The 15,423-nt window shown below is 37.5% G+C and overlaps 1 protein-coding gene across 2 annotated transcripts in view; it reads left to right on the forward strand.

The window, feature by feature from the left end:
- The window catches only part of antxr2a (ANTXR cell adhesion molecule 2a), an 88,260-nt gene that overhangs the window by 63,860 nt on the left and 8,977 nt on the right, over positions 1 to 15,423 (forward strand). For both annotated transcript variants that reach the window (XM_016453602.1, XM_016453601.1), the window contains 2 exons: positions 725 to 892; positions 996 to 1,076. In XM_016453602.1, the coding sequence (XP_016309088.1) occupies positions 725 to 892; positions 996 to 1,076 (249 nt within the window). The remainder of the gene's footprint in view (positions 1 to 724; positions 893 to 995; positions 1,077 to 15,423) is intronic.

Consider the following 15,423-nt stretch of genomic DNA (forward strand, 5'->3'; position numbering starts at 1 on the left):
TGACAGGGCCCTGCCAGTTCAGCTTCCATGATGTCCCGCTGTCTTAAGTCATGTTGACGCTGAAGGATTGAGAACTGCTGTGACGAGATGAATTCATCTTGCTGACTTCCATTCTGTCATTCGACTTTGTTCAGCTGAAATGTGCTACTTAGTTAGCACTGTATCCATCTCAAAGCTGGTTTGATACACGCTCAGCCATCCTTTCTCCAAGCTCCCAAGTAAAGGAGACATCACTAAGGTTCCCTCTGAAATCTGAACTTTTCCCATGAGTGTGTAAATCTCAGGGCTTACCGGAGCACAACTTTCTTTAATGTTTGGAAAGCTTTCATTCATCCAGACAACCTATCTCCATTTCTAAAACCATCTCAGGATCTGGGGAAGAGGTTTACCTAAGATCAACCTGCCTACTTCCTCTTTACTTAAAACACAGCCTGACATGTAAAGAGGGAAACATGGGATGCAGAGAATGTTTTATTAATTGAGAGTTGTTGCAGAATGGGACGTACTGGGATGCTGTAGAAAAGCTGTTCTATTGATGTGTTTTTTAACCTACAGCTTGAGGAGTGCAGTTTTAATTAAGGCTTTTCAATGAGGGACAGGCATTAATTTATAAATTATTTCATGTCTTTATATATATCTTTATTTATAGATTTAATTTATTTTAATATGTAATGTAATGTAATGTAATATAATATAATATAATATAATAAAAATTTCTGTGTAGGTCCGTTGGGGAGAGAAAGGGTCCACAGAGGAGGGTGCACGGCTCGAGCTGGCCAAGAATGCAGTGGTGTCAATACAAGAGGAGACAGAGGAACCCATGATCAAAAAGCCACCCGCACCCCCACCCACATACCATCGATCTGAATCCAAGTGGTATACTCCAATCAGGGTGAGTCACTTCCTGTTGCTATTGAGGCCATCTCTTCTCTCCAAAGATTAGTGGAAATGAAATCAAGCTGAGGCCACATCTTTATATTTTTGTTTCATCATAGGGTCGACTTGAGGCACTGTGGGCTCTTCTGCGGCGACAGTATGACCGAGTTTCACTCATGCGCCCAACTACCACAGATAAGGTAAGCCACATACGGTTTACCCCAGTGCAGATTGCAAATATGGTTCATCACCCTTACATATACTATACCAAACTAGATAATGCTGTTGCTGCAAATGAAGCATAACGGGGTATCAGTGTGTGTTGTAACAGTTCAGGGGAATGCGTGTGTGTTTGTGTGCGTGTTACAGTGAATATGTGTGCAAGTTTCACAAACCTTAGCTGCAAACTCTTGCAACAGGATGTGACTGTCATGAGTTCGTATTGCAGACACTTCCTCTTTTGTAACTTTTGTAATGCACTAATATGTGTGTACAAACAAGTCGTATGAATGTGCAAAAAAAACATTTAAGGGCCTTAAATTTAGCAACAGAATGTGCCGCTACCATTGAAAAGTTTGGGGTCTCCAAGATTTTTTTTTTCTAGTCGTCAAATTAGTTGCTTGATGAAATAAATGTAGTTTTGATGATTTGACAATTAGAAAAAATTTGACGATTTTCTAATCGTCAAAGTTTTTCTAATTGTCAAATCATCAAAACTACATTTATTTCATCAAGCAAACAGTAAAATATTGTAAAGTATTCTTACAATAAAAACAGTTTTTTTTGTTTTAATATATTCTAAAACATTTGTTAATATTACCAATATTAAAAAGGGTTGTGCTGCTTAATATTTTTGTAGATTTTTTTCAGGATTATTAGATAAATATAAAGTTCAAAAGAACAGCAGTTATTTGAAATATAAATCTTATACAGCATTATAAATGTATTTACTGTCACTTTTGATCAATTTAATGCGTCTTTGCTGAATAAAAACATTAAATAACCCCAAAATTTTGACCGGTAGTGTATATTAAATATGAAGTGAACTTGAGTCAAATGGATCATCCTGTTGTGAGACTAAAGTAAACAGGCTTGAAGTAAACAAGTCGTGCTGACAATGGGCACACTACAATTTAACTTTTTTTTTTTTTCCTAAAGTAGGGCACAGTTTGAAGTATTTGTTTGGGTTTGTTTCATCTTGAAGAAGCCCTCACCGCATGTGCGGCACTAGTGCTCCCATTAGCTACAATATCCCAGTCACGCTTGAGCCACTTGTTCTGTTTTACTTTCTTCAAACGAACTGTTAAAACCTTTGTAACTCTCAATACATGTGAGAGGAGGGTCTGGAGCCTCCAAGCGGGACCCTGGCACACTTCAGTCAGACCACAGCTCGATCGTGCAGACTTTCAAGCCCTTGATCAAGTGCACTGGGTGCAGGCATGAGCTATCAAAGCCCGAGGAGTCCCTCGCCGGAGCCAAGGTGGGCCTCGTACGCTCGGCTGAAGAGAGGGGGGCTTTGATGCCCGACAGGAACCCTCCGGGGTCATGAATTTTTCAGCGCCGGATCCGTGGGGTTACGAGGACTCGTACAGGTGTAAGGAAGCAGGTTGTCGCAGACATCTGTTCAGCTCTGAGACCTCTCCCGGTCCCTCCCCCCACTCCGCCCACAGACAGACTGCTGGATTGTCAGCAGATGTAGTTTTTTCAAGACAGCCTGAACACTTTCTGCTCTCCCATTTACCGCCTGAGGGGCTCCAACACCAAAGGTAGAGCGGAGGGTGGACACAGCTGCACTGCCGAACTTGCCTGGGGCACAAATAAAGAGATCTAATGTGGTTTGACTGTGTTGTTAGGGAGACCGGGGAGCCAGAGAGGCACTTCAGAGCCAGCTTAGCGCTGCAACATCTGCCGTCAAGTTTCCGGAAAGAGCGGCGGGGGACAGCAGGTAGAGAAGGTGCTTAAAGGGATAGTTCACCCAAAAATGACAATTCTGTCATCATTTATTCTACCATTCAAACGTTTGAGGTTGGTAAGATTTTTGTAAAGTTTTTTTTTTAAAGCAGTCTCTTATGGTCACCAAGGCTGCATGTATTAAACCAAAAATACAGTAATATTGTGACAAAATTATTACAATATAAAATAGCTGTCTGTTTGAATATATTTTAGAATCCTGTAATGGCAAAACTGAATTTTCTTAGTGTCATATGAACCTTCCGATTCATTAGCATTTATTTTTAAAATCTTTTGTATAATTAGAAATGTCACTTTTGATCAATTTAATGCATCCTTGCTGAATGAAAGTATAAAATAATAATAAAAAAAAATCTTATTGACCCCAAACTTTTGAATAGTAGTGTATATAAGATTGGTTAATATGTAGTAAAGTGTAGTCAAGTGAATCATCCTTGACCATGGTTTAGGTTTTTTTTTAAACCCAAAGTACAGCACAGTTTAAAGCATTTGTTTGTATTCGAAAAACATTTTCTCATGTCGTTCCAAACCTGTATGACTCACATTCTTCTGTGGAACACAAAAGGATATTTAAAAAAAAATAAAATAAAAAAATCTCCATACATTGAAAGTCAGTGGGGTCCACTATTGTTTTGGACCTCATTAACTTTTATTATATGGACAAAAACAGTTAAAATATCACCTGTTGTGTTTCACAAATGAAAGAACATCATGCAGGTTTGGAATGGCATGAGAATAAGTAAACGATGACAGAATCAGAATTTCTTTTTATTGCTTTTGTTTCCTCATTGGAGACTTCTGGGGGTGGTATGGGAGTAATGATGTTAACTCATGGTAATTATAGATAGGGTGGTTTTACAATATTCATTTTCAAGATGTCGTTCAGCAGGATATTTCTTCTTTCTTTTTTTTTGTTGAGGAAATCAATCCTCATTTTCTCTCTGGTTTCAACTCCCACACTCACTCACTCAGGCTGAGTCGATACTGTCAGAGGTTTTGAAGCCAAGGAAGGCTCAACGTGTAATACAAGCTTGGTGCAAATGCAATATTTGCAGATTTAGCACCAATGGCCCCCCACACCCCCAGAAAGCATTGTTCAAGACGTATAATGTCACTTTAGCGTAGCCTCTGCATACATTAAACCCTATTAAAATCTCTCTCTGTATAACACATACCTTATTAGCCAATGCCGACTGCTTGCCTCCTTAGGGCAGTGCTGTAATGAGGTGGAGTGTATTTTTAAATGGTGTAAATTCCGACCTCAGACAAAGAAAACATGTCAGCTCGCAGTCCCGAGGCCTAGCGCTCGTGGCGGAACTCGCCCTGGCAAAAATAAATATATAAATAAATATAAATGTACTGTTGCGTCCCAGTGTGACAGCATCTTAATTTAACAGTCATCGGTCACATAAACAGAGCGGTGGGAGCATTTTAATTAAGAGACTGTGAGCGGGCGGCACGGCGGGGCCAGCTCTTGAAGAATGCCATTAGAGGAGGCAGGAGAGAGGAAGAGAGGGAGGCAATGCTGGCATGGAGAAATAGCAACGGAGTAGAGGACGAAGGAGAGAGTAAGAACGAGGGAGAGAGCGAGGGAAAGATTACGGCTCTAGGCTGGCGGTCCGGGTCCCTCAGGTCGGAGGCACACATGGCCAGGCTTAGCCGCAATAGTGTTTAAGAGCCCAGTCTCATGACTGGATTAGGGCGCAGAGCGGCAGACCGCGAACTTTTTGTGTTTTACCCCTGGAGCCAAGACAGCGAACGGTGTCCTAATGAACTAGCAAGGCCAGTATGAAGTGGGTCTGGCTGCTGTAGTGAGGGACAGCTGCCTAATGAGCAGAACTGAGCTGCACTGAACAGATCAGCAATACAACAACCGTCAGAAATGTGGTTTGCTTGGCACTAGGTAAAAACAGCATCGTTTAGATATGCACTCTCTGCGTTGCATTTCGAGCTTCTGTGTGTGATTTATTTATTTTTTTGTGCAGTGTTAAAATACTTTTTCTTATTCCAGAGACAAGTATTAAGCCATTTGTAGGCTGATGTGTAAATACTGTAACATCGCTGCAAAAAATAATTTTGTTAATAGACACTTTTTTATTGTATTGCAAAATATCTAAATATTCTTCAAATAAGAATTTCAAGCAAATCAAATATAATCGAATAAAACTGAGAATCATATCTGATATTAAGACTTGTTTTCAGACAGTATATCTTGAATTAAGTTCATTTTTATTGCCTAATTTTTAAATTGTAGTTTTCTTGTTTTAAGTATAAACCTACCTATATTTAGTGAAGTTTATGCTTAAAACAAAGAATGCGAGAAAAAAAATAAAGTAAATGAACATATAATATTCATCTAAAACGTGTATTGTTTAAGGGATGATTATCTATTTTTATTGGAAAACAACATTAAAATACTGAAAATGTGGACTGATTTTTATTTATTTATTTTCAGCAATTGAGGTGATTTTTATTTTAATTAGTTTATTTTTGTAGTGATTGCAGTGATATGAGTTTGGGGCAAGGCAATCTGTTTAATCTGATTTAACAGTTATTACTTCTGTAGTTCCATTTAGTGATGCTGTGTGCAGAAATTAAACACTTCAGCTCTAAGGCAAAATAGTTTTTTGGTTACATTTAAATGGCTTAATTTTTTGGCCCAAAATTCTTTTGTGATGTATCCCATTGATATGCAGATTTTGTATAATCAATATGCTGATTAAACAAGAGCACAAATTGTGGACTCACATCTCGAGAAGAATGACAGGAGAAACGAGTGCTTAATAGTATTTAATGATTTAATCAGTCTCTGATTGTGTTATCACAGGATGTTATGTGACAAATACAGTGCAAATACAGGTTTTTTTGCCTCTAGGAAAAAAAAACACTTTTTGTTCTGTGAACAAATACAAGCAAGTGTTGGTCTCCGTGTACAAATAAAACCTGGCAAATGTTATTTAGTTGAAACATACTCTAGATCAGAGGGCACAAGATTTCTAATTAATGGGGTAATTGGAATTAAATCAGAGCGTCACAAATAATAAAGCAGAGGAAAGCACTTGTTTATGGGAGCAGAGAGCTGACCGCGTAACGAAATATTAACATATTTATAGAAGTATGAGTCTTTCACCTTCTGCTGTAAATCTTCACATCTTCATAATTTTCTTGAGCAGCTGATTTTTTTTAGCCATTACAGCACCATTGTGTTTGTTATGACAATCGGTGTGCATCCTTTAAACATGCTTGTGTCTTTTTTCTGGTCCTCATTAGTACTATCAGCAGACTGGCCTGTTACCCTTAACAAGCATTAAGTAGAAAGCTGACAGTTCAGTTAAAGCGCACCGGCCCCAGAGGAGAAATGACAGCTTTAACAATGACTGGCTTGCTGATTCCATGAAATGGCCCCTTGCTCTATGAACCAGGTCTCTCTCCATATTTTTTTGGGGGGATATGTGAAATGCAGAAAGTAGGGCAGATGTCCATGTGGCTGGTTGTAAATTCGACAATGTCTGCCGTGTTAAGCCTCCTCAAACAGCCAGACCTCCTGGTAACAGGATTAGGTTGGGGACCCCAGTGAGCTGGTTTGGAGGGTGGCACTATGAACTAGAAACTGGGGGGCCGGGGGGGAGTGCCAAAGCGGATGAAAGAGCTCTTGGGTTGGAGTAGTATACGCATTAGATGGGTTTGGAGAGGAACTAACCTGTCCACAAATGTAGATAGATAGCAGTTTTCTTATTTGCCATTGTCTCCAGTACATTAAGCACTATTAAATTACTATTAGTGTTGTCGTATAATCCTCAGCAGTGGAAATACATTTCAGTTTACTTCAAAAAACTAATTTTTTGTTTATGGGATAGATAGATAGATAGATAGATAGATAGATAGATGGTTTTGGGATGATAACCATAGAACATGGTTTAAATTGGGGGAAAACAAACATTCAAATCATTTATGTCATTCTTACGATTTCTCTTTATGCTTTCAATTTCTTTTATAAGCTTTCAGCATGGCTTTATTTGACTTAAAACTTTCTTTCTGGATTGAAGGCTTGATTTGAGTATAACAAAATGCAATCCATTTTTTTTCCCATATTGAGGTCAAGTGTTTTAGCCTACAGAGGTTTTTATGTTAGTGATGAATGTGACAGAGGCATGTGCTCAGAAATCCTTTTCCTCCTGTATCAGAGCAAATTCTGCTGATTAGCTGGGTGGGCTGGTACCTGCCCCCTTTAGCAGACTGTTTAACACAGGCGCAAGCTTCTGTGTACTTCCCCTTAACCCCCTGATTCAATCTGAGTTGATGTCCTGCCGCGTTTGTGTGTGTGTGTGTGTGTGTGTGTGTGTGTGTGTGTGTGTGTGTGTAGTGTCAGACATTCCCTGGGCTGCTTTGTCGCATTGATTTTTCTCCTTGTGTGTGACAGACCTATGGAAATCATACAGGGAATCGGTAATGTATTGTAATTCACTCCTTCCCTCGTCTGATCAATTTGAATATTTAAAGTGATGAACACAGTGCACGACTGTTTAAAAAACAATTTGCGTAGATTTGTTTTAGTGGTTTGTTTTTAAGATATTTAAATATGTACGTTTGGCAGCAATGGTCATATTAAAATAGAGTAAAAAAAGAAGAATTGAGAATTTACATTTAATAAATTTTTTTTATAATTCAATATATCTAGCAATTAAAATGAAATGGAGACACTTGTAAAACAGTTAAAATTAAATTAATACATTTTGTTTTTAATTTAATTTAAGAAATTAAATGGAAAATAAATCTTTTGATTTTGGAAGGTATACCAATAGTAGTGATCCCGATTTTTGTGCCGTTAGAAAAATAATCTGAAAGGGAGAAACTACTATAGTTTATAATACACAGTGGTTCTTTTTTCATTTTGTAGCTGTTCTTTTTCAGCTCTCTGAATGCCATGCACAGGATTTCAGCGGCTTGATTATGCTAATTAGTTTTAATATGCAAATTTGGGAGGCCTCTTTATTTTTAACCGATGGCCCAAGCAATATTAAATGCAGTTCTAATCTTTATTAGACACTAATTAACTGTGCTCATATAATGCATGACTTTTTTACAATGTTAAAAAGCAGGACTTGATTTTTGTCACTACTGAAACTCAGTGTTTGGCTAGACGCAGTGAAACTGCACCCTAGGATCTCCCTCTAGATCTCATATCACATTGTATTATAGATAAGACTCGTGGTCCCACGATTTGGGCAGAAAGCCACTTTCTTACAGGTCTGATGCAATGCAGCATGTAATTTTGAGCAGATGTATTTTTTTAAGATGGCAAGTTTGGCATCCCTATCACTTTGCATTTGGAGTGTCTTTAACATTTCATCACTAGAGCCTGAATTGGCCATAAATAAATTACAACTTGTGGTGCATAATTGATTGGAAGAAAGGACACAGATGTGACAATTATCGTGCAGCTGTTGAAAAAATTGGTTTATGCATTTATGTATTTGTTCAGTCAGTCAAACATCAGTCAAACATTCTCTCAGAGGAGGAAAGCTAGTGCCCTCAAAAAACTAAATCAAAAAGTCCTGCTTCTGTTCCCTAATGTCACTTCAAACTTCTGCTCGGCAAGCTCACTTTTTTATAAAAATGAAAGAGATGTGAATCACAATCCATATAACATTCATCATCATAATAGATCATCATAACAGTTTATAATCTAACATAGGAAGTTTAATGATGATGCCAACCTTAATGAGTTATAGGCCACTCTGTCCCATACATCATATCATATATCAAATCAAGTAGAAACAAAGGACTCTGGGTTTGTCATCAGCACAGAGATTTCGACATGAAGAGATCAGATCTGTGGGAAATGGCATTGTTTACTTTCCTTTGTTTTGATCACAATCATCTGGATATGTTTCTGTGGGTCTCAAAACAAATGCATTTAAGTAGTTCTGAATCCCGATTTTTGTGTGCACAGATGCAGAACTGCTCTTGTGGTCTTAATAGTTTTAACCCATCAGATGGCCCAAACCCTTCCGAAGTGGCAGCCGCATAAATTTCCAAGAAGTTTCGAGTTTTACCCATCCGTTCTGTCTATCTGTCCAACACCAATCCTTTACAATGTACCATGCTCACTTTATTTCCATGCATTTTATCTGATTGCATTTCCAAAATATATTAAAGAATCTGTACAAAGTAGTAATTTACCAGCTGTCTTTTATATTATTTACTTTTTTTGTAGAGACAGTAGCACTAATTAAGACTTAAACTGTGGATAGTGATGGAATCGAGAAATAATGACGTGATGATGTGAAGATCGAATGAAAGGCAAGGACTCGTGCGTGTGTGTTTGACCTCTACTGGTTGTCTTGATTAGAAGCAGGAGGCCTTGTTTGTTTCTGGTTTTGGGCCCAGTGGAATCATGGGGCACAATTTGTTTGGTGTCATGGATGTGTTCACTTCAGCCTGCATGTGAGTAATAACTTCATCACATCATACTGACACTTGGGGCATTTAAGGACTGAGGGAATTTAAGGACTGAGGGAATTTCTCATGATTATTAATACATTGTGTAACACTCCTGACTCATATACAGGAAATCTGACTTTTTTATTGTATCAGGTTTCATCGTAGTGTGTGTTTGTTGAACTTTTTTTTTTTGTTTTTTGCATTGGACATAAAGCGGTGACCCAACGCAGAACCAAAATGGTTTAATTTACAAAAGTAAACAAAAATGTCCTTAAAATCAAGCATTTGCATTTCATGTCATCTGTGCTTGTTGGGATTTGTAGAGTTTGGTTGGACACACAGGCTTTGACATCAACAACAAAACATGGAGGCTATTTTCTTCTACCTGATAAGCTTTTTTTATGTTCTGACTTTGCACAGCAATATGGTTATGATTATATGCATTTCATTATTTGCATTTAGCATTGTTTTTCCCTGCCATCCACAACATGACCTATTTGAGTCATGACACACCAGTTGAGAAACACTGCATTATAGAATCTGAAAATTGAAACCCAAATGGGAATTCCAGAATTGTGGATTTTCCTGACAAAATGGTTTGAAACTGTTACAAATCGTGCAAAAAATATGCTACGTTCTAGATCCTTGACTTTACAGTGATAACTTAAAATTTAAAGAATGGGGAAGAGCTTAAGCATTAACATTTTTATGTGAACCTTTTTTGTCTCTGTCTTGAAGTCTCATTTTGATTAGGTTAACACTGTTGTGTCTTCATAGGTCTTTTTATGTGAACTTGCTATCAGGTACATATGCACAGACTCATGACTTTTCATAAGCAAGGCCATCGGGTATGGGTTGATATGATCCTCTGTAACATAAGGATATGGAAAGTTCTGCTCTTTGTAAATGGTTGCATATATTAGCACTAATTCAATCTCTGTCGTCTGAGGCTTGGCTCGGGGACAATGATTCTCCAGAATCGGAACATATGCAAATAAATCTTATTTATGTATATTTTTCTCACTGTAAGATATGTAGGTAGTTGACATGAAATACTTTTGGAAAGTTTATCGTCCTGTGTGGTAGTCAGATGATATGCTTTATCTAAAAAGCATTTTGCTAAAAAAAAATTAAATTATTATGCAAGGAGCCTTTATGTCCTGATTTACAGTAATAAATAATTTTTTTCAACACAGGACATTATATTATATTATATTATATTAACGTTATGTTATATTTAACTGGTGCTAAATGCACTGAAATAGCATTGGCATTGTATTTATCATAACCATAAGTCATAATAACCATAATCTATATCAATTAGGCTTATTATAGTGTGTGCCTTATTTATAAAACTCAGCTCTATTTGTCTGAGGCAATTAACATTTCACTGTTATTGACTGCAGAAAGTAGGTGGTAAAAAAGAAAATGAGATGCTTTTGTACAATTTCTAGCGATCATGATTTCAGTGATTTATCAAATGACAGAAATGAGCATTATAACCAGACTTATTTCCAGAGATGCGGTGAAGTCAAGCTCCTTAACCTTGCACTGGTCCACAAACTGCAAACCGCTCTGCAAATTGCTTTTTTTGGGTGTATTTGCACCGCTTTCTGATTTGCATAATTCACTAAAACAGCCACACAGACAGCGTGTGCAAATGAACGCCGTTATCATTCTTAGTGAATTCCCTTCTTTGTTTTATTTGACTTAAATTGAGGTTTTCAATGTAAACTCAAGCCAGTTTGTTCTGCTACTTGTGCTCTGGAATATAGGATGACTTATTCTAGGTCCGTTTGGCAAAAAACAAAAAGGAATTAATTACATGTATTTTTATTTATTTATTTGTCTTTTTTTACCTGCTAGGAAATTAAAATACAGTTTTTTTTCTTTAATTTTCTTTTCCTCTGAGGAGACAGAAAGTTAACGATTGTTTGGGCAGTAAAATTAAAGAGGCTGTGTTTATTAGACAGGGTACAGCGTAGCTACTACCAGGGCTGGGCTAACTGGTTCTAGAGGCACCCTGACGGTGGCCGGTTAGCGTGGTGGCAGCGGTGTGGGTCAGCCCACCTGGGAGGGAGACAGCTGTCTCGTCGCTATCCAGCGCATGTCAGGCCTAATGACTCGCAGCTGACACCTTAACCCAGCCGCACTGCAAAGTAGCGCATTAGAATAATTACTCCCTGTCATCCTCCATTTAATAGCCAGTCCCACCCCCCTCCAAATATACCCACTCTCATCCACAGGGCCTGTCCTCTGCTAACACACATACACGGCCTCAAATGCTGTCATTGGTTGGACCATCAAAGCTAAGAGCGCACTCGCTCACCCCACCCCCTTGTCGTTTGCTCTTAGCTGATTCAATAGTATTTGCAAACCTCATTTAAAGAGAATGACTGGAAAACAGGCCAATGCCACTGCCCAAGTGTTTGGTTTTAGTGGGAGAAAAACATGCTCTCACACACAGATAGAGACGTGCAGTCACAATACCATCCAGCCTGAGCAGGCAGCTCATTATCATGACATCTGCATAGCTGAATACAGACACTCCTCCTCCTGATACAGTGGCGACAGAGCCGTTCTCTCGGTGCACAGGACCATTTTTCCTGCATCTCACTTGTTGGTTTTGATTTGATAAGATGTTAGGATTTGTTATGATGCCTGATCCATTTTGCTGTATTGACAACAATCTTGCAGTTGTTTATGAAATGATATACTATTGTATACTGGTTTGAGTAGATAATGTTTATTCTAAATTTTATCTCAATGTCTGCACCGAAAGTGGATATACACTACCTTTCAAAAGTATGGGGTTGGTATGATTTAAAAAAAAAAAATTTTAAATGAAGTATTTTATGTTCACCAAGGCTGCATTTATGTAATCAAAAATACTGTGAAATTGTTAGAATTTTAAATAACTGTTTTTTTTTTAATATATTTTAAAATGTAATTTATTCTTGTGATGTCAAAAATAAATTTTCAGAAGCCATTACTCCAGTCTTCACATGATCCTTCATAAATCATCGTAATATGCTGATTTGGTGAACAAGAAACATTATTATCAAACGGCTGCTTAATATATTTGTGAAAACTTTTTTTGTATTCTTCGATTTATTGAAAGTTCAAGAGTATTTATTTGAAGCAGAAATTTTTTGTAACAAATGTCTTTACTGTTTTTAATTCAATGAGCTGATTTAATGATTTCAATTTAATGAGCTGAAGGCATGATCAAATGTGACAAAATAGAATTAGGGGATGATTTAAACCTTTTTTTTTTTTCTCCCCTTGGGCTGTTATTTCTTGGGTCAGTGAGTGTAATCAGAGATCTTGCAATTATTGTTTTCTTGCCAGTTTAGTCCAGGTATATATATTTGAAAAGATATGTTTAGTCAGCAATAAACTGTAGTGAAGTTAATGAATCTGTTAAGATTTCCTGCAATAGAAATGCAGCTGGGAGTTAATGGAAGTTGATGAGGAGATGAACAAAAGGTCTGCAGAGAAGTAGATGTGTAAGGTGTGACAGACTGGTGTCTGGTCTCCATGGGAGGTTGCATCAGATGCTAGAGGAAAGGTCATGGGTTGTCTCGTATGGAACAATAGTGATCAAGAGGCTCTGACCGTCAATGGGATTATTTCTAGGTATTTGTAGTGATTATTGGCTTGAAGCATTGTTACACCTGTATGCAGTTGTCTTGTCTTTGAATAAGTGCTTGCACCGTGGAATCTTGAAAATGTTGTGAACATTTTCGGTGTGTATATCTGAAGCATGATGTTCTATTAAAGTACTAGTTTTATGTTTTAATGTGTGTGTGTGCCTGTGTGTTCTCCTCCTGACCAGTATGTTGTCTGACCAACTCAGGTCACATTAACCCAGTTCTCACAGCTGTGGTCTAGGAAAAGAAAAAAAGCACAAACACACACACATACAGCTCTCCTTAGTAATGTAGTGTGGCCTGAAGCTGCTTCATGCTGTTAGATTTCCACTGTTGCGGTGCAATGATCAAGTTATTTACTGCTTACATTACCATGCGGCTTGATAAGCATATTTTCCCCAGTAGACATAACAAGATGGTTTATCACCAGGGTTACTACTGAATATAGCAGGGTGTGCAGCCAGTGCGTATTTACACTCCTGTGCTTTATAGCACTACATAAATAAACATTTTCTCTACTATAATTTAAAGCTGCATTTTTTGCATTAAATAATGAGGGGAACTTGCTCATAAAGGCATCATAAGGTCATAACTCAAAATAAAATAGAATATGTGTAGACTCAACTGTTTGGAAACTTTTTGAGTACATTATTAAGTATATACAAACATCCTTTTTTTCAATATGTAAATTTGAGTTTATTCCAATTTGTTTAATTTCGTATCTTAACACCCTGGGTGCAGAAATTCCCTGAAGATTATAGAAATTAAATTTGACGCACTTGTTTTTTTTTTTTATAATTTACTTGTATAATATTTAAAGACGTGATTATTAACGTATAACTAGTCCTTGGTCTTTTTAATAATTTACAAGGGTTATACAAAAAATAAAATGAGCTAGCCGATTGTCACAGTCCATGAAACCTTGAGTAGTATTTTAAATAGCTGTATACTTTCCTTTACATTGCAGTTTCTCTAACAGGTCACCCATTGACCTCTTTGTGGGCTGGGTGCCAGAAGCGATTCCACACACATTAGCCTCATCACTAGTTTTAATGCATGCCACCCCATGGGATGGTAGGCGCCCTGGCACGTGTGTGTGGTCGAATCCAAATGGCAGGAATCTCACACGGACGCAACGCTGCTCCATCCTGACAGCTCCCTCCTATTACCGCCACTCCTGTCACATGCCTCCCATCTCTCTCTGTCCCAGATTGCATGTGACCCCGCCTGCCGCCACGCTGGTGGAAGCGAAAGGGGAGACAGAGGAGTCCAAAGGGAAAGGGAGCCTCACACAAACATACACTCAGATACCTTTTCTGCCTTTTGCGCATTCCTCTTCTCAGAAGCTTCTCTTTGGAGATTTTGGTAGGACTGTTAGTCCATTACAATAATTAATCGTATATAGTTTTTAAAGTTAATGCATTAACACATTAAGTAAATTTCACAAAAACTCAATTGTTTTTTTAAGCGAACTAAAGATATTAAATATGTTTATAAGGAAATATGTTTAGAAATAATACAATTATTTTTACATTCGTATTTGCCAAATTTAGTAACATTACGGTCTGATTCTGCTGTCTAAAGACTGAATTCTGCAGTAGTTTTGGTAGTTTTTATGATAACGACAAAAAGTGCTCTACGTATAGACATAAAATATGTATGTACTGTATTTATAAATAGGGGCTCTTTCTAAGAGAGGGTTTGTGGTTAACAAAATGCAATAATTATAGTATCAGATTGAATATTTGTATTAACAGATTTGCAAAAATCAATAACATTAAGCATATTTAATCGCAAGTGTTAACATGCTGATTTTGACAGCCCTAGTTTTTAGATTGTAGTTAGTGTTTTCTCTTGGACTGTGAGCCTGTGTGCAAGCTTATGGTTTTTGTGCAGCTGAATGTTTATCGTGTCTAGGGGCCTGACTGCAGGCCAGTTGAAGCTGCAGAGACAGGCCAGAAATGAAAAAGTACAGATGAGCCCAACAGCTTTGTTTGGATGCTCATTTGCAGTGTCGTGAGATTTCTCTGAGGAGGGGAAGAAGGGAAATAGTCACATACAAGCAGAGGAGTGAGGAAGTGGAGTTTTCTGTGGCTTGAGGGGTTTCTGTCATTAAAAACAGGAACTACAAACACGTTACGGCTCTCATAATTTGCACCTTTCTCTTATGTAAAATATAGTTTAAAATATTTGTATGCTTTGCTGTGCACACTTCAAACACAAAAACTATTTGAGAAAAGACAGCTTTCACAGAGAGGAAAGCATTTTACTTTTTAATATATAAAATATATATATATATTTTTTTTTACATTTTTTTTATTTTATTTGCAGTAAGCATCTTTATTCCAGTAGCTGTACTATTACTGAGAAAAAAGCATGAATGGGCTCTTTACATTATATAAACAACATCATATTTAGCAGACTTTTCAGTGGCATTTTTTTTTTTTAAGTCGACAGCTCATGAAAATTATTATGACCA

Source organism: Sinocyclocheilus anshuiensis, unplaced genomic scaffold (genome assembly GCF_001515605.1).
Source record: "Sinocyclocheilus anshuiensis isolate Anshui unplaced genomic scaffold, SAMN03320099.WGS_v1.1 scaffold1531, whole genome shotgun sequence".
Classification (NCBI taxonomy): Eukaryota; Metazoa; Chordata; class Actinopteri; order Cypriniformes; family Cyprinidae; genus Sinocyclocheilus; species Sinocyclocheilus anshuiensis.